The sequence below is a fragment of the Grampus griseus genome (genome assembly GCF_964374135.1).
Source record: "Grampus griseus genome assembly, chromosome: 15".
In the NCBI taxonomy this organism is placed as follows: Eukaryota; Metazoa; Chordata; class Mammalia; order Artiodactyla; family Delphinidae; genus Grampus; species Grampus griseus.
In genome coordinates, this window is record NC_139009.1 from 78,699,137 (window position 1) to 78,719,280 (window position 20,144).

The following is a 20,144-nucleotide window of genomic DNA, read 5'->3' on the forward strand; positions in this document are numbered from 1 at the left end:
AGCCCCTGGAGGTCGGATTTGCATCCTGGAAACATCTCACTGACTGCTGTGAGGAGGATGGATTGGAGGAAGTTTCGAGTTGGGTTAAAACTTACTTTTTGATGCAATTCTAAAGTACAGTCCTTTCAAGGCCTTCCTTTTGTTGTCTCCATCGTCCCCACTGAAGCCACTGTCCTTGGCGTCCACATTGTCAATGAGCTTCCCATCCTGCACTTCTTCCCTTCGGGGAGGAAGAGATGGTGTGAACACAGCCGGGTCCCTCAGCTGAGTTCCCCTCTGTCCTCCCAGCCATGGCCCCATGTCACCCATGTAGCCAGCGAGGGTCCCTGAGAACTGGCACCCAGGACCAGGCTGGCTGCCACGGGGTCTCGGGGGTTAAATGTGATCAGGACCCACCCCGCCATGAACATCCTGCTTCCAAAGTCCATGAGCCGCGTCGGGAAATGCTACTCACTCTTGGACCCCAACTCCAAGCTCTTGAATCTTCTTCTCAATGGCAGTTTCCACTTCACTTTTTTCTAACGAATATGCCACAAAAAACGCTTCCAAGATGAACGCTATGAAAATACTGAGAAAAAGTAAAAGGCAGAGGGTTTTACATCGAGTCAGCCATGGTCTAGGTGATGGGAAATCATGGCAGCAAAGAGTGTTCAAGCCCAGACAAAAAGGCCGCCCATCTTTGCAAAGAAAACACAACACGGGGAAGAAACAACATAATGTCTCTCAAGCAACAGGCACAACTTTCTTTCATTCGGAAAATCATTCTTCCTCTACGTCGTTTTTAAACAGTGACTATTAAGAAGAAAATAGAGGGGGGCGTTCTGATTCACAATTTTTAAAGGTTTACTCCATTTATAGTTATTGTAAAATATTGGTTATATTCCCAGTGCTGTACAATACATCCTTGCACCTTATTTTATACCTACCAGTTTGTACCTCTTAATCTCCTCCCCCTATGTTGCGAAAATATGGAATGCCTCACCAATTTGCATGTCATCCTTGTACAGGGGCCCATTAATCTTCTCTGTACAGTTTTAGCGTATGTGCTACCAAAGTGAGCTCGAAAATACAGTTTATTTTAAGGGGAAGCTTAGGCCACATAATTGGTGTAGACAATTCTCCATGAATATCTCGTGTTAATGCACAGTCTAGGTCCTCTGAGCAAAGGCACTGACAGCCAATTTAGGGATATACTGGGCTGGCCCAAAAGTTCGCTCGGGTGGTCTGTGACATGGAAAAACCCCAATGAACTTTTTGGTCCACACGATATGCGTGTCTCCAGAAATGCTCCACCATAGTAAAGCTTCCTGTTACTTACTGTCTCCTCCCCAGCGACCACTAGGGTAGCAGAGACTTCATTTTGCCCTCCCCGGAGACTTGCTTACGTTCGAGAGTAAAAATAAGGTCTTTCTCTTTTGCTCTCTCTTTCCAGAGGGGAGGATGGGCAGGTCTCCCCAGCTACACAGACCGGGGTTTCCTCATTTTGGGGTTCCCCTCCTGCAATGCAGCCCATCCCACTGGCCCTCACCTCACGGTGCAGCGGGGATTAGGGCTCGGGGAGCTGCCCCAAGTATTGCTCTGGCGGCAGCTTCTGCCGTGAGGAATAAACTGTCTTTGTCTCGGACCCAAGGCATCACACTTTGTCAGTATATACACGTGACGTACACGCACACTGACCTGCCACTTGTGAGTAGGGAATCCCAGTTCCTTCACCACTTCTGACTTAACATGATGCTGACGGAGCCCAGGGCTGTCACCATACTCGCATGCTTTGGGGGGAAGAGCTGAAAAACCCCTACAGCTTTTCACGTTGCCTCGGCCTATCCCAGCATTCTGGAAACCTCTCTAAGAATCACTCAGAAGCATTCCTCTCTCGTTCCCACTACACATTCCATTCAGACGGTGCAGGACAAGCAGCCCTGAGCAGTTCTTCCCCTCCCCTCCCTCTGCTGGGACGTTCTTGAGCCAAAATCAGCAGGATGGTGGCCAAAGCAGCCCTGATGTGACAAGGAAGGCCCGGGGCTGGGTTGTCACCCCAAGAATTGTGGGCCCTGGGCTCTAAGAGGGATACGACAACCAGAACACATCTCTGGGGGCGGGAAAAACAGGGATAAAGGGACTCAAATTCAGGTCCCACAAGGAACAGGGGAGCTAGAATCAGAGATTGATAAGCAGGAAGGAAAGCCCTCTGGAATGGTGAGATGTCATAGCAGCTTTCAAACGGTGCCTGAGTTCTCCGCGGAAGAGAAGTCAGGACAGAACTGGAACCAATGAAGAAAATTAACTAGTAAGCACATTTCCATTCTACCTGTGCAAGGACAGGTGAGGACCAGAGCTGGACGACAAGGAAATTGACTCGTATAGGTTCTAATGAGTCCCAGGAGTTGTGCAGATTTCAGCAAAGGGTGGACACAATTCACAAGGACGTTCTAAAGGTGATTTATCCCACCGGGGAAGGGTAGGGAGACCGGCCAGGACCCCAGAGCCCTTCTGACCCAAACAATTGGCGAGGCTATGAGATGTATACTATATACTGACGTGCACGGCTGGCTGACACTGAAGAACACAGATGTGAACAAAAGTAAGATGCCTCCCTTCTGGTGCCTTAGCATCTAGCAGGGGAGATGGGACCCACCCACAATGTACTTAAGGGTGGAGCCAGGGAGGAGGGAGGTGTGAGCAGCTGTAGATCTGAGAGGGGGGGTCTGCAACAGCCCACCCGGCAGGAGCAAACTCACTTAACAATGAGGATGACGACCACGACGTGGAAGCCGATGAAATACAGTTTTGACGCCTGGTGAGTCACGAGGGCAAAGCCATCTGCGAGGAGTGGGAAGCTAAGGAAACAAGCGTTCAAGGAACCGAGACCCAATCCTCCCGGAAGGTGCTCTCAGCATCCCCCGCCACACCCGCCTCCTCGGAAAGGATATCGTGCCACTGGTTAACCACGGTGAGCTCTGTCAGCAGGATGAGAGAGGCAGCCAGGTCATTGAAGTTGTTCCTGCAGTACCTGCCTCGGGCAAACGCTGAGTCTTTTAGGGCTGGGTTCCCACACTCCAGGGCATCAGGACTGGTGGAACTGGGGTCAAAGAAGTGGACTTTGCCGTGGAACACTTCCATCCCGATGATGGCAAACACGTAGTAGACCACCTAGGGCGAGCGGCACCGGGCACGAGTGGGCAGGTGGGATGAGGGGAGGCAGGAGGACGCAGACACGGGTCAGCCTGCGACAATGGCCGGCAGAAAGGGCTGCGACCCTCATTCTGGGGATGGCTTTCCCCACGGCCAAAAGTTCCGGCAGCATCAGGAACAGGGTGGGATGGGTCAGCCCACTGGCCACTGGGCTGTTCAGGGACGGGGCACGGCCAGCTGGACCACACCTTGACCTCTGCTGTGGTCCCCGTTTACAAAGACAAAATGATGCTGTGAGCAAGTTAGTGGGTTAAATACTCAGGAAATAATATCAATAGTTAGGCCTCTAGGGAAAAAAATAATAAATTTGGATCTTTACCTCATTTGTTTTGTTTTTTGTTTTTTTGGATTTTTTTGGCTGTGCTACGCGGCATATAGGATCTTAGTGCCCCGACCAGGGATCAAACTCGTGCTCCCCGCAGTGGAAGCATGGAGTCTTAACCACTGGACTGCCAGGGAAGTCCCGTTCACCTCATTTCTTATATCAAAATAAATTCCAAAGGTGTCAAAGAGTTAAATGTAAAAACCAAACTATAAAGGAGCTAGAAAAAAAATCAAGTAGAGAAAAGCCTTATAAGCATGATATAAAACTAGAAATTGTAAAATAAAACATCAACAAGTATGACTACGTAATTAATTTAAATTTCAGACAGCCGAAAAAATACAACAGAAAGCCTTTATTTCGGAAAAACAAAAACAAACAAGTGATGGATGAGGAAAGATAACTACTCTGTATACAACGTACCAAGGGCTTATTTCCCTGATCAGCAAAAAGCTCTTTCAAATCATATAAAAAAATACAACTAATAGAAAAATGGACCAAGGATATGAATTAAGCTGCTTATAAAAAAAGATAAGCATAAGTGGCCCAAAGAACATGGAAAACACACTCAGCCTCTGGAATAACTAAAGAAATGCACATCAAAGGGACACAGTGCCATTTTCTCACCCATCAGATTGGAGAGTATGGAAATGTTTAATAAACCCAGCTGTGAGGGGTGCAGAGAAACAGATGCCGCACACACTGGCATTTGGAATACACGGGGAGCACGTCTTCTGGAAGGCAATTCGCCACCACTGATCCAAACTGTGGACACATTTACCTTGTGACCTAGCAGTTCCACTGCTAGGAATGTACCCAACAGAAACACTCACGAAAGCAAAGACACACACAAGATGGGCTTCACCCCATCATCTGTGATGGCAAAGAAGTGAAATCTCTAGTGGTCGGCCAGCGATCAGCCATGTTCTGGAGTCTTCCCTCAGTGGGACACTTTGCATCAGAGCAGAACTCACATGGGTGCATGTGTCCTCCAGGACATGTGACAAAGACATTGGGAAGACGTTGGATAGAAAGAAGTTGTGCCATGTTTGGTACAGATGATCCCATTTGACACAACAATAAACTGGATACACATACATCTGGAAATGACATGCCTGTTGTATGGATGGAAATGTTTAGGAAGCGTGACGAGAAACTCTTAATCATGGTTGCCTCTGGGAAAGAGGCACGCGGTGGATGAGAATGCGTGACCTGCAGTCCATCTTCATTCTTCTGTGCTAATTGAATTTTGTTTTGTTTTGTTTTACCACTTTACCAGAATAGAAAATAAGTACCCTGCAGCAGATATTCAAGCTTCCTCATCCATAGCATGGAATCACTCCTGGGTGGGGGGCCCAGTCCCCTCACAGCCTCGCGTGGCTACGTTCTTACCACTGGGCTTCTGGAGGAGCAGGTGGGCTTTCTTCTGAGCAGAACAAAGAAGGATCAGAGGCCAGGGCGGCAGAGCCATGCTCTGGAAGGAGCCTACACCCCTGAGACCCACCTGCTGGCTAGGAATACCCCCTGGACCGTGGGTGAGAAACACACTTTGACGAGATTAACCCACTGAGGTTGGGTTTATTACAGCAGCCAGTGTACCTGGACGGCTATATGCCCCATGTTTCTACACACGTGATATTTCTAAAACTGGTTCCTAGAAACCCCTTGAATCTCATTGACTTCATCTCCCTTTCTTTCCCTCACTTAAAATAAGGCTCACAGAGACCTGCTAAGAACGAACATCTTATCGCTTGCTTCACGTAGAACAGGAACAGAACACTCACCAAGACCAAACCGCCAAACGTCAGCATCGTGGGGCCGATGTTAATTAAGGTGGTCACGATCACCCGGAATCTGGGATAAAACAAAGTTTCGGACACAAGGCAAAGGGAAGATGTAAGTAAAACTGACACCACACCAGCATGTTTGGTTTCATGCCCCTCCCCCCAGTCCTGGATCTGTGCTGTAAATGCTGTCAGGAATCTGCCTTTACAATTTTGTCAGCATCAGTCCATCTACTGAACTGAGGGGGGAGTTCACTTGAGTTTCCCCTGAAGCAAAACAAAGCAAGACCGTTTTTAAAAACATAAGGAAGGTAATCACAGAGAGTTTCACTAGTAGGACACAGGTGGGTATTGAGGCTGAAAAACCTTCCACCCTCGTCTGCTTTCTTCCCCCAACCTTTTTCTTCATCAAAAATTCAGCCTGGGGCTTCCCTGGTGGCGCAGTGGTGGAGAGTCCGCCTGCCGATGCAGGGGACACGGGTTCGTGCCCCGGTCCGGGAAGATCCCACATGCCGCGGAGCGGCTGGGCCCGTGAGCCATGGCCGCTGAGCCTGCGCGTCCGGAGCCTGTGCTCCGCAACGGGAGAGGCCACAACAGTGAGAGGCCCGCGTACCAAAAAAAAAAAAAAAAAAAATTCAGCCTGTATTAAAGCTGACCTGGAGACTCAGCTGACCGGCCTGCTCCCCTACTTATTTTGCGGGGGGGCAGGCCAGTCCTCAGATGGCAGTCCCCACACACTCCTTGAAAGGAACCTGGCCTATCCAAAACAGGGTGGGTTTTTCCAGGTTTAGGGATCAGACTCCTAGGTTTGCATCCTAGTTCTGCCTCTTTCTAGCTGTGCACCACTGGGGGAACTACTTAACCTCTCTGAGCTTCATTGTCATCACCCAGGAACTAAAGATCATTAAAGCCCCTACATCAAGGGCCGTTGGAGGGATTTAACGAGACAATGGTTAGCACACTCCGTTAGCATTAGCTGCCATTGTGACCACTGTCCAGTCACCAGGCTGCAGGCACAGTTGAGGGACCACGTCGCAGGGTTGAAAGTGACGGACAGAATCCCTGCCCTCAGAGAGCTGCACTTCGGGGCTCTTCACCACCTTCTCGGGCTCCCTGCCCCTCCCCACCGCCCCCAGAGAACCCAGGTCCTCTATACAAGTTATATCCTGGGTTCACAGCTGGGCGTGTTTCTATTCCCAGGCAGGGTGGTTTCTGTCAAGCCCGAATATGGGGAACTGCCCGGGTGCAGCTGTTTCCCATGGCTTCATCTTTACCTCTGAATGCTGACAATGATCCGTAAGAGCCGGAGTATTCTCAAAATCAAGACAATATCCAGTATCTGCTGACTGTTGTATTTTCTCGCTGGAAAAAGAACACAACCATCTAACATTCCGGTTTCGGAGCGCCTCTGGCTTGTCCCTTTTATGCAGTGAGGTCTGAGACTCTGTGGGTCCTGGGGGACTATGCACTTCACTTCAAGAACAGGGTGATGGCTCTGAGCAATGAGGAAGTGAGGACTGCCTTCAACCAGTAACTCCTCCGGCAAATCAGCACCAAGCTGAGCATCCCCTCCAGCCCTAAAACTAAGAAGCATGAGTGTAGGAACAGACTTCAGACCATAATCAAGAACTGACTGTGGATCCCGCTCTACAGAACGCACTTCAGCAAGCCGTCCCTCCCCCCAGCATTCATTTCATAGTCATGTTAAGAAGCTTCTCTATCTCTAATAATCCCCTCTGCCATCTACAGGAAGGAGTGTGCAGGGCAGTGGCGGCACAGGTAGAGGAGCCAGAGGAGGGTAGAAAGGAGAGGGTGGTGGGCAGAGGCTGATGAAGAGCTCCTGCTACAGCTGGACCCTGGGTTGGGGGCCAACATGGGCAGAGGGTCAAGGATGAGCCCTGAGACCAAGGGCAGTTTGGAGAGATGACCAGCTGAGTGTTTGGTGTGGTGATACCTACAAATGAAATCTCTACCATACAACCAGACACAAACAAAGCTACCATCCCTCTCCAGAAAGCGGAATAGTTTTACTAATTCTCCTGTGTCCCCACTGCCTCGTCCCAAACACCCTAATGGTACACCATGGATGTTCTACAAAGTTTACTGATTGAACACACGCTCCCGGGAGGGGGGGAAGCTGAGAGCCGGTGACACTGACCTGACTGAATGGTGGTGTTGGCCACAGTGGCCACCAGGGCTGCGATGATGATCAGCGTATCAAACCTAAGATTTGGTGGAGAAGCAACGTCAGTGAGGAGTCAAGGGAAAGGCCTGTCAAGCTCGGGATACAGTGAATCCTGAGAAAACTCTGAATCCAATCTCTTACGCAAAGCAACGATCCAGCCGTCAAATTGATTTCCATAATTTTTAGGACAGCAGGTACAAAGCAAGAAACACTGTGTTTGATCATTTACTGACTGCTCCAATGAACCATCGAAGGAAATTTGTAGGAATCAGCGAATTCATATCACTCTGTCTTCCAACATAACTGTATACTTGCAAGAATACTCTGACACATTTTCAGAATACATAGTGTAATCTTTCTCGGTATTCATCTTACTAAATGCATTGCAACATTATTTATTTATTTACTTTATTATTTTATTTTTTTATTTATCTGGCCATGCCATGCGGCTTGGGGGATCTTAGTTCCCCTACCAGGGACTGAACCCACACACTTGACAGTGAAAGCACAGAGTCCTAACTGCTGAAGTGTCAGGGAATTCCCTGCAACTGTTAAATTAAAGGGGAAACTCATCATGCCATGACTTTTCTCACAACGGTGCCACTGCCTTGGATAACACTGGTCAGCTGGCCACACGCACACCTGAGTGAGTTTCTTGGCACTGGGAGCAGTGACCACAGAGATCCAACCCTGCTGAGCGGTGCGCTACCCGTGATGGCTGACATTCAGTGGTACTCAAGATGGTTTGCAGCATGTGGGTGATGGTTTAAGACCGGGAGGTACAGAGCCTGGAGCAGAGAAGGTCACAGGAGAAACATCCAGCCCGGGAAAGAGCTTGCTGAGGGTCCTCATCGTCCAGCCACGCAGGCCAAGTTTTCCAATAACAAGAGTAGGGAGCGGGCCGGGCAACCATGGAAGGAATTGTCTCATTGGGTGCGACATTCTAAGATCCTTTCCAGATCCAAGATGCCGTGATCTGTGATTCTAATTTTAGACAGTCATTCAAACTGACATCCTAAATGACAGCTTTGAGAACCAGATGTTCCCCTGCCCTCAAGACTTCATTATAAGAAGCCTCGGGCTTCCCTGGTGGCGCAGTGGTTAAGAATCTGCCTGCCAGATTCTGCCTCGAACCCAGGGGACATGGGTTCGAGCCCTGGTCCAGGAAGATTCCACATGCCACGGAGCAACTGAGCCTGTGTGCCACAACTACTGAGCCTGCGCTCTAGAGCTCACGAACCACAACTACTGAGCCCACGTGCCACAACTACTGAAGCCTGCATGTCTAGAGCCCATGCTCCGCAACAAGGGAAGCCACTGCAATGAGAAGCCCGCGCACCGCAACGAAGAGTAGCCCCCGCTCGCCACAGCTAGAGAAAGCCCACGTGCAGCAACGAAGACCCAACACAGCCAAAAATAAATAAATAAATTTATAAAAAAAAAAAAGAAGCCTCAAAACTAGGCAGATGGAGCTTGAAACACTCCACAACGTTATTCCCCAAAGTGTGACAGAAAGCCCCTCTCTTCACCCACGGCCTCCTCCCCAAAACACAGACTCACCAGTTCCAGAACTGCTTCCTTCCAAAATAGGCTCTGGGTTCGTACGTGTACAATTTCAGGAGAATTTCAATAATATAGAGAGAAAGGAAAAGCCATTCTGCATAGGAAATTAAGGGGTTTTTCTCATCCAAAGCAATGAATATGGCATTTATTAGAATGATGACATCATAAACCCAGACAAAAATCCTGCCAGGAGGGAAAAAAGAAGATTCTGTTACCATACATTTCAGTTAAAAAAAAAAAAAAAAAGCAGGTTCAGAGCCCTGCAGGAACTACTGTGTTTCCTGTCAGTGTGATGAATATGAGATACTCGCCACCCCCCATCCCACCAACACACATACACACACACACACACATACTCACTCAACATGGAAGGAAAGGTTCCACCATGGTTAGGGCTCTGAAATTCACCTGCCTCTCACTGACACTGGTACACTGGTATAGCCTTTCCCACCAAGGAGAAAATGAAGACAGAGTGAGGGGGAAGAACAGAGGCCTAGTTTCCCAGGTTCACCTTTTGGGCACAGTACCTGGATCAGATGAAAAGCTGGGTAGAATCAGGGGGCAAGGAGAAGGTTTAGGGCTTAGCCCAGGACCATTACACCTTGACTACTTGACCCTGGAAAATTAACATCCTTAACTCAGAAAGCTTCTGAAAAACTCTTTACTCCTATTGCACACAAGTCTTCCAGGGGACTGACGTGCCCCACTTTCTCACCAAGTCTGGGGTGAAAAGGGGTGAAAAAAATAGGACAGTTGGGCTCTGACTCAACTTTTTAATTACAGAGCAGGCTGCCCCTCACAGGCATCTGTGCTCTGTGCTCCAGAGAATCCTGGGTGAACCCTGGGCGTGGCCATGGGAAGCAGGGGAGCGGGGCCTCCTACCCTATTGTCCTGGGGAAGCTGCAGACTCTAGGTCTCAGCCCTGGATGCCACATGTGGTTACACAAACATCCACTGTGTGAAACACACCAGTAGTTCAATATTGAGATGAATGGAAAGGAGCCTCTACATGAAGGGCCTTCGTAAATATACAATATGGGAGCTAAAAGGGATATTTACCTACATCATAGGCTGGGCTACTTTCAAGGATTTCTATACCATTCACTTTTTTTTTTAAATTTTTGAATGTTATTTTATTTATTTTTTTATTCAGCAGGTTCTTATTAGTCATCCATTTTATACACATCAGTGTATACATGTCAATCCCAATCTCCCAAGTGAACCATTCACTTTTATGAAACATTAAATTCAAAGAAGGCAAGAGGGGAGCCTCTGCTGATAGGGGTGTTCCAGGCCACACATAGTAAAAATAAACTTTCCAACCAGGATAAAGGACTCTTCTGGAGTCCATCTACTTGGGAATAAAAGAATTAATTGGCATTCTTTTTTTTTTTTTTTTTTGCGGTACACGGGTCCCTCACCGCCGTGGCCTCTCCCATTGCAGAGCACAGGCTACAGACGCACAGCTGCAGCGGCCATGGCTCACGGGCCCAGCCGCTCCGTGGCATGTGGGATCTTCCCGGACCGGGGCACGAACCCGTGTCCCCTGCATCGGCAGGCAGACTCTCAACAACTGTGCCACCAGGGAAGCCCTAACTGGCATTCTTAACGGTCATTCCAGTAACTCTAACCCATGTCTACTTACCAGATACTTTACAAAATGCCATATTTGACATCAACTTCCTAATGACTCTGATGGGGCAGGAACTTCCTGAAATCAGAGAGTGGTCAGCTTCCCTGGCTCAGAAAGCACAGCCAGTCTGTGGCCCTTGAGCATTAAAAAAAAAAAAAAAAAAAAACACCGAAGAAGGAAGCATAATCTAGAAACCTGTCCTCTGGCTAAGGTTAAACATAGCAGAACCGTTTCCATGCCTTCCCAAGAAACCAGAAGCAGTGAGCAGGGGAATCGTTTATAGCTTCAGTGATGAAACACATTCAGTCCAGACAGCATTAACAGATTCCTCTATTTTCAAAGCAATTTGGGAGAAAACCAGCCCCGTCTCACTTGCCTGTGCCGAACCACCTTCTGAACCAAGAGGCTTGGGGACGACTGGTATACCCGAGGCATCCAGGCTTCCAGCGGGTGTCTCTTGATGTTGATGGTGACCACCTGGATGTTGAGGAGGTCAGCCAAGCGTAGAAAGTTCATTTTGTCTGCAATGAAAAAAGGACCCCCAAATACATGGCTGCTGTGACACTAGGGTTCAATGGGTGAAACAAAGCCAGCACAGACTCTTGGATCTGCGTTTCACAGGTGAAGATATGAAGCCTCAAAGGATGAAGGCCCAAGGCCAAGGGGACAGCGAGTGGCACAGCCTCCCGCTTGTCCTCACTCAGACCCTGAGCCAGCCCAAGGCAGCCAACCCAAGCATGTGACTTCGCTAGTTCACAGGCACCGCTGCCTCACTCCCTGCCTTCCACCTCACTCAGCCATTATGGCAGTCCAGCCATTACGGCAGTCCAAGCAAACCGATACAAGCAACGATTTCTCAATGAATTGTTAAATGAATTATTTTAAAGTGAACACTATGCGTTCCTTAAATTCTGAATGGAGACTTAAAGGTCCTCCCGGAGTAAGAAATCAGGGAAAAATTCTTTATGCTTTAAATGTGCTATCCCCTAAAAAAAAATAAATAAACCAAACAAACACAACAAACAAAAAGCCTCACTAGGGTGGAGGAAAAAAGGAATTTTGAGCTTAATGATCACCTTTTTTCTTTTAACAAAGTCTCTGACAGACTCTCGGCTTGCACAAACGTATTAAAATGCTAAAGAAACTAGGTCTTAAAATGATTTTCTCCTTGACACAGGTGTCTTCCAGATAAAAACTTGAACTCACAAATCAGTTTATAAAGTCTGGCCCCCACAAGTATAAAATATGTAAAACAACCAAATATTCATTTAAACAGTATTTCTATATTCTAATTTCTTAAAAAAATCAGATGGGAACCAGGGAATTCTAACTTCATTTAATGTTCTTAGTGTCTCTACCTAATTAAAAAAATTTTTTTAAGATATGCAAATTAACAATAGACCAGCAATCAGTAGTTGTAAAAAGGCCATTGGGGGAAAAAACAAGCTTTCTTTTTTTTTTTTTTTTTTTGGTAAAAAGGACACATTTTAAAGATCTGGTTACACACTTAAAATCTAAGGACTTTTGACCAAAAATTAAAATGTTCTAAAATTACTTTATAAATCAAATTAAAATAATTTAAAATTTGAATTCAAATGTATTTAATGCTCCCAGGAAAGGAAAACTAATAAATTGTTTTGTGATTTAGGGTTTAAAATGTGGCTTCGCATCTTCTTCCTGATTTTATCCAATGTAAATACAAAGTGCAAATACAGAGTTTTAGTTCATGCAAACTTTGTTTTCTAAAGACGCTAAAAAGGTTGGAACTTCAAACATCCCTCCCCCTTATCTTATGGGTCAATCGGTATCATGATCTCAGCTAACATTTAGGTGTCTTTAAACCTTAACATAGGCCGGAACCAAGCGGCATGATTCAAACTGTGTTGTGATTTAAAAACTCGTATCTTTATCAACTGGCTTGTGTAAATCACATGATATTGTAAACCAAAAGTCCCTATAGGGTAACTCGCTTAAACTATATGGATACAGTGTCCAGAGTTTCACGCTTCTCTAACAAATCCTTGGTGTCAACAGGGAATCAACTACCCATGATTTCTTAAACATATTTTCTAAAATTACTAATTGAGTTCGGGGCATTGGCCTAATGCATATTGAGATAAATAGTCAATAACTTGTATTTACCTAAAGACATAAGAAAATTACCAAAGAAGTTTCCAAAGAAATTAAGATGCTATGTCCCCATGTGTTAATATGTTTGTTCTTCATGACACTCAAGTGTCAATAGTTAGACTGACCTTATAAACAAAGAAACACTGTTTATCTGAGTGTGTCCTGGGGACCACGTGTATCTTTTCTGGATGAGCAGGAGATACCCAAGTGTGAAGCCCTCACCAAGCCCAACAAAGACTCCTAAAAGCCCCTGCTCCTGGGTTTGCAGCAGCTCATCTTGTAAGAGCAACCCAGGAATTCACGCTACAGGAGGAATCGCAGAGAGTTTACAAAGCCCTAAAGCTTCATCAACATCTTCAGAGTCTCAATTCTCTAGAAGCAGCAGAGGTATTAAATGATCAAAAGAGAATTCTCAAAAACAGAGGGGCTGAGGTCTAGGAATCCTGGACTGACATGGGCCACCATCCCACACCACTTCTTGGAGTGGGAGATCCAAGGGGGCCCAGGTCCCGACCTCTCCTCCAAGTCCTAGAGCAGCGCTCCTCCCTGGAGGAGTGTGGTCCCTGGGCCACGGCTGGTCCTGTCCTCATGCTCCCCGACTCACCCCCATGAGATCAGCTCTGAAAATTTAGAAACTTATAGAACAATTGACAGGATCATTTCATGTCTGTTGACTCTAATAATGAAAAATTGAGACTTGCGTTTTACATGTTTTTTTTATTTCATTTTTGTAGTTATTCATTTTTGTTGTATTTTACCCAAGTGTACAGCTGCATGACAGGCTAGCAATTTAAAAGCTTCACTGCACTTCCCAAAGAGCTTGGGAAGCATGGTGCTCAAGGGTTGCCCAGCCGCCTTTCCCCCACCGTTAGCAGAACCCTAACCCTGACATGAGGATTTCACAGTGCATCACCGCCAATCCCTAACGGGGGCGGGCACCAAAGCCATCTCTTCAGGATCTGAGAAGCCTGGATCCTGAGCCATTGAAGCCTGGATCCTGGGTGGCTGAAGGGACGTGCCCAGAGCTCAATGGAAGGCACCTGTCAAACCCTGCTGACGTCCATCTTGGATCCAAAACCCTCATTATAAGATGCTGGCATCACCCACTTAACAGTGTCTTGCCACACAGTTCTCTTTTCCCTGGACACTCATGTAAGTTCCAGACAATCACTGTCATTTCCTTCTTCTCACACAGGCACCGAGTCCTAAAAAGCCCACGGCTCTGCTGGACTAGTTTGAGAGTCTTCGTCTCACGTAAATTTACATTCTTTCAGACCTCCCACTCCATTTGGGTGTGTTTCCATCTAGACTTTTCTTGAAACTAGAGAAATGTGTGTGCCCTACAGTTTGGGGTGTATTTTAGTCATCTCACGTCTTTCCCCACTGTTACCTCATCTTCACAGTCATTTTTAATGTCACCAAAATTTCCCGTTAAGTGACCCTCAGAATTTGGGGCAGCTTAGAGTAATGATAAAAAGCAGGGGCCTTGGAGTCAGATGGCCTGTACCGCACTGCAGCTGTGTGGCTCTGGGCAACCGACCAAATCTCTTTGAGTCTCAGTTTCCATATTGACAGATGAGGATAACAAGACCTACAGCTCAGTGAGTCTGGGGAAGATCACATACACACAACAATCATGACAGTGTCTCATGCGTGGCAAGCATGCTACCAATATGAAACATTATTGATAATAACTATCAACCGCTAATACATGAATATTTAGGTGACTTTCAACTTCTCAAATGCTAAACGCAATTTAGACGTTTATTTATACAGCCCTTTTCCATATTTTAGATGAGCTCCCTAAAGCAGAATCCTGGGAGGGGAATGACCGTGTTACAAGGTGAAGGGCTTCTGGAAGGCTCCTCACGTGCTGACAACACACACCACGACACCCCTGTCGGAACACAGCGTCAGGAACCTAGTTCCACTATGACACTGCCAGCGGGGAATGCCAATGTACATTCTCAGTTGCAAACTTAAGAAAATGAACAAACATCCCATTACTTTTAGGAGCCCCCCCCACCCCACTTTCTGATGCACGGGGAAGAGGAATTTCAGCGGCCAAGGCTTCTTACCCACATAACCCTTCTGTCCCTCGTCGGAGATCCTCAGAAGGAGCTCCAGGTGGGAACTGCTGATGTCTGGCGCCACGATCTTGGCCAGCTGCCTCCACTGGGCCTCCTTCACCACAAACTCTGTGCCCACCTTGACTTTCAGAATGTTGAAAGCCTCTATCATTTTGTGACGCTTCAGGTATGCCAGTGTGCGAATCTCATTCTTGAAAAAACAGAAGTGTGTTTTTTTAAGAGGAAGACTCAAGAAAGTCTTGATTTTCCACCTTAAACATTTCAAGGCAATGGAAGAGTTCATCTGAGTGTGTCCTGGGGACCATGTGCATTTTTCTGGATGAGCAGGAGATACCCAAGGTAAAGGCCTCACCATGCTTGACAAAAAGTCCTCAAAGCCCCCGCTCCTGGGTTTACAACAGCCTATCTTGTAAGAGTGACTCAGGAATTCACGCTACAGGAGGAAACTGCAAAGAGAAGTCACCATGGTTCTGCTAATTCACAAGGTACCAAATCCCTCCCCGGCTCCAGGGATGGGTAGCTAACCCCCACCTGCAGAAACAGAACTCAGCTTACCAAGTGCAAATGAGGGAACCCAGGAAGGATAACCCGTGTGGTGAGAAACAGAGCACCAGGAGGCAGACAGGTCCAAACTCCACGCTGCCCAGGAGGAAGGGAGATTCCAGAAAAGAAGGAAATCAGGTTTGCTGCTGAGAGAGAGGGAGATGCAAGAGAGGGAGAAGACAGATCTACCATTAAGTCAATCAAGAAAGAGGGGCAGAGGGGGAAGAAATGCAGGGAAGTGAAACCAGGCTAGAAGTGGTCAGAAGGAAGAGGTCCAGGGCAGGAGGGTCAGTGAGGGTTTGCCAGGAGCTGCCATCCGGCTTGACTGTGCACAGGGAATCTTCCAGACAAGGAGAACCCCGCTCATGTTACAATCGGCCACGTCGATGCCCACCCCTACTGCTCCCTTTAAGCTGATTACATGGCTAGACCTTAAATTCTTTTTTTAAATTGAAGTAGAGTTGACTTACAATGTTGTGCTAGTTTCAGGTGTACAGCAAAGTGATTCAGTTTTACATATATATATATATATATATATATATTCTTTTCCATCATAGTTTATTACAAGATATTTAATAAAGTCCTCTGTGCCATATAGTAGGACCTTGTCGTTTATCTATTTTATATATAGTAGTTTGTACCTGCTAACATCAAACTCCTAATTGATCCCTGTCCCCCTTTCCCCTTCAGTAATCATAAGTTTGTTTTCTATGTCTGAGAGTCTGTTTCTGTTTTGTAAGTAAGTTCGTTTGTATCACTTTTTTTTTTTTTTTTTTTTTTGCGGTACGCGGGCCTCTCACTGTTGTGGCCTCTCCCGTTGCGGAGCACAGGCTCCGGACGCGCAGGCTCAGCGGCCATGGCTCACTGGCCCAGCCGCCCCGTGGCATGTGGGATCTTCCCGGACCGGGGCACGAGCCCGTGTCCCCTGCATTGGCAGGTGGACACTCAACCACTGCGCCACCAGGGAAGCCCTGTATCACATTTTACATTCCACATATAAGTGATATCATATGATATTTGTCTTTCTCTGTCTGGCTTACTTCACTTAGTATGATCATCTCTAGGTCCATCCACATTGCTAAAATGGCATTATTTCATTCTCTTTTATGGCTGAGTGGTATTCCATTGTACATATGTACCACATCGTCTTTACCCATTCATCTGTTGATGGGCATTTAGGTTGCTTCCATGTCTTGGCTATTGTGAATAGTGCTGCTATGATCATGGGGTGCATGTGTCCTTCTGAATTAGAGTTTTCTCTGGGTATATGCCCAGGAGAGGGATTGCCGGGTCGTATGGTAACTCTATTTTTAGTTTTTTATGGAACCTTCATACTGTTTTCCATAGTGGCTGCACCAGTTTACATTCCCACCAGCAGTGTAGGAGGGCTCCCTTTTCTCCACACCCTCCAGCATTTGTTATTTACAGACCTTACATTCTTAATGGTACAGCTGTGTCTTCATCGCCTTTGACTCCTCAGAACTTTGGTGTTGGGCACAAAAAACACATTTAAGATATGCTTGCTGACTGATCCACGTGGCAGAAGATTAATTTTCGAGAAGCGTTAACTAAAAGAAACACTTCTTGGGGGAGGGGGAGCCACAGTTCTGTCCAGCGCACCAGACCCTCTGGGAATGCCTCTTCCTGCTCAGAAGGAGGGAGTCAGAGGAGGAGGGTTACTGGGAGGCCTGGCCTTGGGGTCGGGAGCAGCTGAGGTACCCACAATGCACAGACTTCTCAGAGCCTGGACAGGCCAGACACCTTCAAAGGGAGGTTGGCCGAATCTCAGACGCAGCCCACCACCCACTTCTCCTTAGCTGCGAACATTTAAGTTCTCCCCGACTTTCTACTTGCCCCCTGGTGGGAACATCCCTAAGCAAAGAAAAATTCATAACAGAACCAAAAGGATCTAACTCAAAAGGCTATGTCTTCCCTTAAAGAAAATGACCCTTGGATGAAATGTATCTCTGTGCAATTAGTTTTACAATCCTAGAAAACAGCCAATGAGAGGCGTGCTCAGGTGGGTGACAGTGGGGCCCGCAGGTGAGATGACCCAGGTATCCTGGCAGATTCCAGAAATAAAACACGCTGTGCCCCAAGCCCTCAGAAGCCTCTGCCCATGCAACACCTCCAGGAATTCTCCAGACATTAATCAAAGAAGAAGGCACCAGGGCAGAAACTATTGGCTTTAAGGTATTTTTGCTTCTGTTAGAGGTGAGGAAAGGAGCTTGGAGAATATCCCCAACCCCAATGATACACAAAACATTTCCAGGAGACATGAACTATTAGATGCATTAAGAGTGACGAAGAATGGATAAAGAAGATGTGGTCCATATATACAATGGAATGTTACTCGGTCATAAAAAAGAACTAAATAATGCCATTTGCAGCACCATGGATGGACATAGAGATTGTCCTACTGAGTGAAGTAAGTCAGAAAGAGCAGGACAAATATTGTATGATATCACTTATATGTGGAATGTTAAAAAATGGTACAAATGAACTTATTTATAAAACAGAAATAAAGTTACAGATGTAGGAAATAATCTTATGGTTACTGGGGGGAAGGGGGGAAGGGATAAATTGGGAGATTGGGATTGACATATACACACATTATATATAAAATAGATAACTAATAAGGACCTACTGTGTAGCACAGGGAACTCTACTCAATACTCTATAATGACCTATATGGGAAAAGAATCTAAAAAAGAGTGGATATATGTATATGTATAACTGATTCACTTTGCTGTACAGCAGAAAGTAACACAAAGTTGTAAATGAACTATACTCCAGTAAAAACTTTAAAAATAAAAATAAAAGGGAGGAGCAAAGCCAGGACCTCCTCCTGCACGTGAGGCTGGGACACACCGTCAGACCCACTGCAGACTGGCAAAGAACTGCCTGGCCCAGCAGAGGACAGCAAGGCACCAAACGAGCCTTCAGATTCACCAAAGCCAAAGGTAATGGACACATTCAAATATTTAGCAAATGCATTTGCCAGCCTCCCTGCTACTGCACCCAGCCAGGCACCCTGACCCCCAGATCATGCATGTTACCTTTAAGTGCTTCCTATAATTGTTGTAGACAACGGCCAGAAAGACGGACATGAAGATGTAGGTGTTGATGATGATGTAGGTTATAAAGTACAGAGAATACCACCAATTGAACTCATAGGCAGGCATCCTAGAAGGAAATAATTATCTTTCATGGTTTCCCGTGCCCTGGGTCCACAGTGCATAGAAGGCTGACCGTAGGTGACATCCCACATGGACAATTCACATGCTCGAGGCACAGGAAAACATTCTCTCACTCTAACTCTCCCCCAAACTGTGCTATGGGGCCTCAAAGCCATAACCATCGTCAGTGCTAAAGAGCTCGCTCCAGACTGCCTTCTGAAATTCTTATTGCCTTAGAGGGGTGCCAAATTTCAAAGCAGGCAGGACCTTGGAGATCCCCCCATCCCTTCCTTCACAATGAGAAAATCAAAGCCCAGAAGGAGAGCCACTTGCCCAGAATTACAAAAAGAATCTGAACTATCGCTTGGAGTTATACTCAAGGCTCTTCAGGGACACCAGACTGCCTTGCTGGGGAGCAGATCATTTTCTGTCCACATTGGGACAATGAGAATGAAAGGCGTACCGTTAATAATGGTGCCGGGACAAACGGCATAAATCGGGATGCGTGCTCACTCCACCTTTAATGGAAACTCGATTTTGTGCAGGAGGGGATGTTGAGGGGGGCAGCCTAATGTTTGAGGGGAAGATGCAAGAAAACACGAGGAGGGCCAGGAACTTCACCTTGCTCACTTTTTGCCAGAGCCAGGCCCAAGAATGAGCAGGAACCCAGAACAAGTTGACGTGATGATCCTACACACAACTAGACAACAGAAAGCCCGCCCCTCTCCCGCAGTGCAGTATGGGAGGAGATGGGGTTGACGTTTGCAGTTAGCATTCTATCTACACTCTAGAACCCCAAGAGCTACCTGCTCAGGGTAGCACTGGTAAATAATCTTACCTCCATGAACAAGGCAAATCCATAATATACAGGACATTGGGGGGAAAAAAAACGTAATGTTTTTCTCCTAAATAATGTCCACATGCGTGGAGAATTTTCTTTCCTGTTTCATTTAGCCAGAAAACCACCTCAATGCTTAGCAGAACAAGCCATGATTCCTTTACAAAAATGGCTTAGGCGTTTCAACTCAAGACTCAAAGAAGATTCCAAAATAGAAAGTGGGCTCAAATATTTAAGTTGTATCTCCAGAGATGTCTCCTGTTGCTTTCATTTTTTAAAACATTCATCTAAATTTAGTTTTCAATAGAGTGGGTAGGCTATCGTTAGTGCCAACACTTTGCACTCTTCAAAAACTTTACTAGGGGGGGGCTTCCCTGGTGGCGCAGTGGTTGGGAGTCCGCCTGCCGATGCAGGGGACGTGGGTTTGTGCCCCGGTCCGGGAGGATCCCACATGCCGCGGAGCGGCTGGGCCCGTGAGCCATGGCCACTGAGCCTGCATGTCCAGAGCCTGTGCTCCACAACGGGAGAGGCCACAACAGTGAGAGGCCCGCGTACCACAAAAAAAAAAAAAAACTTTACAAGGGACTTCCCTGGCGGTCCAGTGGTTAAGACTCCGTGCTTCCACTGCAGGGGGCATGGGTTCAATCCCTGGTCAGGGAACCGCAGGGAACTAAGATCCTGCATG

The 20,144-nt window shown here is 46.8% G+C and overlaps 1 protein-coding gene across 1 annotated transcript in view; it reads right to left on the minus strand.

Annotated features, from left to right (window-relative positions):
- The window catches only part of LOC309834248 (two pore channel protein 2-like), a 38,136-nt gene that overhangs the window by 1,306 nt on the left and 16,686 nt on the right, over positions 1 to 20,144 (minus strand). The window contains exons 8-18 of the mRNA XM_082672886.1: positions 18,502 to 18,628; positions 14,888 to 15,089; positions 11,056 to 11,200; positions 9,044 to 9,229; positions 7,457 to 7,521; positions 6,573 to 6,660; positions 5,299 to 5,368; positions 2,939 to 3,150; positions 2,739 to 2,837; positions 455 to 568; positions 96 to 220 (exon numbers count right to left, since the gene is read on the minus strand). Coding sequence (XP_082529012.1) covers positions 96 to 220; positions 455 to 568; positions 2,739 to 2,837; positions 2,939 to 3,150; positions 5,299 to 5,368; positions 6,573 to 6,660; positions 7,457 to 7,521; positions 9,044 to 9,229; positions 11,056 to 11,200; positions 14,888 to 15,089; positions 18,502 to 18,628 — 1,433 coding nt within the window. The remainder of the gene's footprint in view (positions 1 to 95; positions 221 to 454; positions 569 to 2,738; positions 2,838 to 2,938; positions 3,151 to 5,298; positions 5,369 to 6,572; positions 6,661 to 7,456; positions 7,522 to 9,043; positions 9,230 to 11,055; positions 11,201 to 14,887; positions 15,090 to 18,501; positions 18,629 to 20,144) is intronic.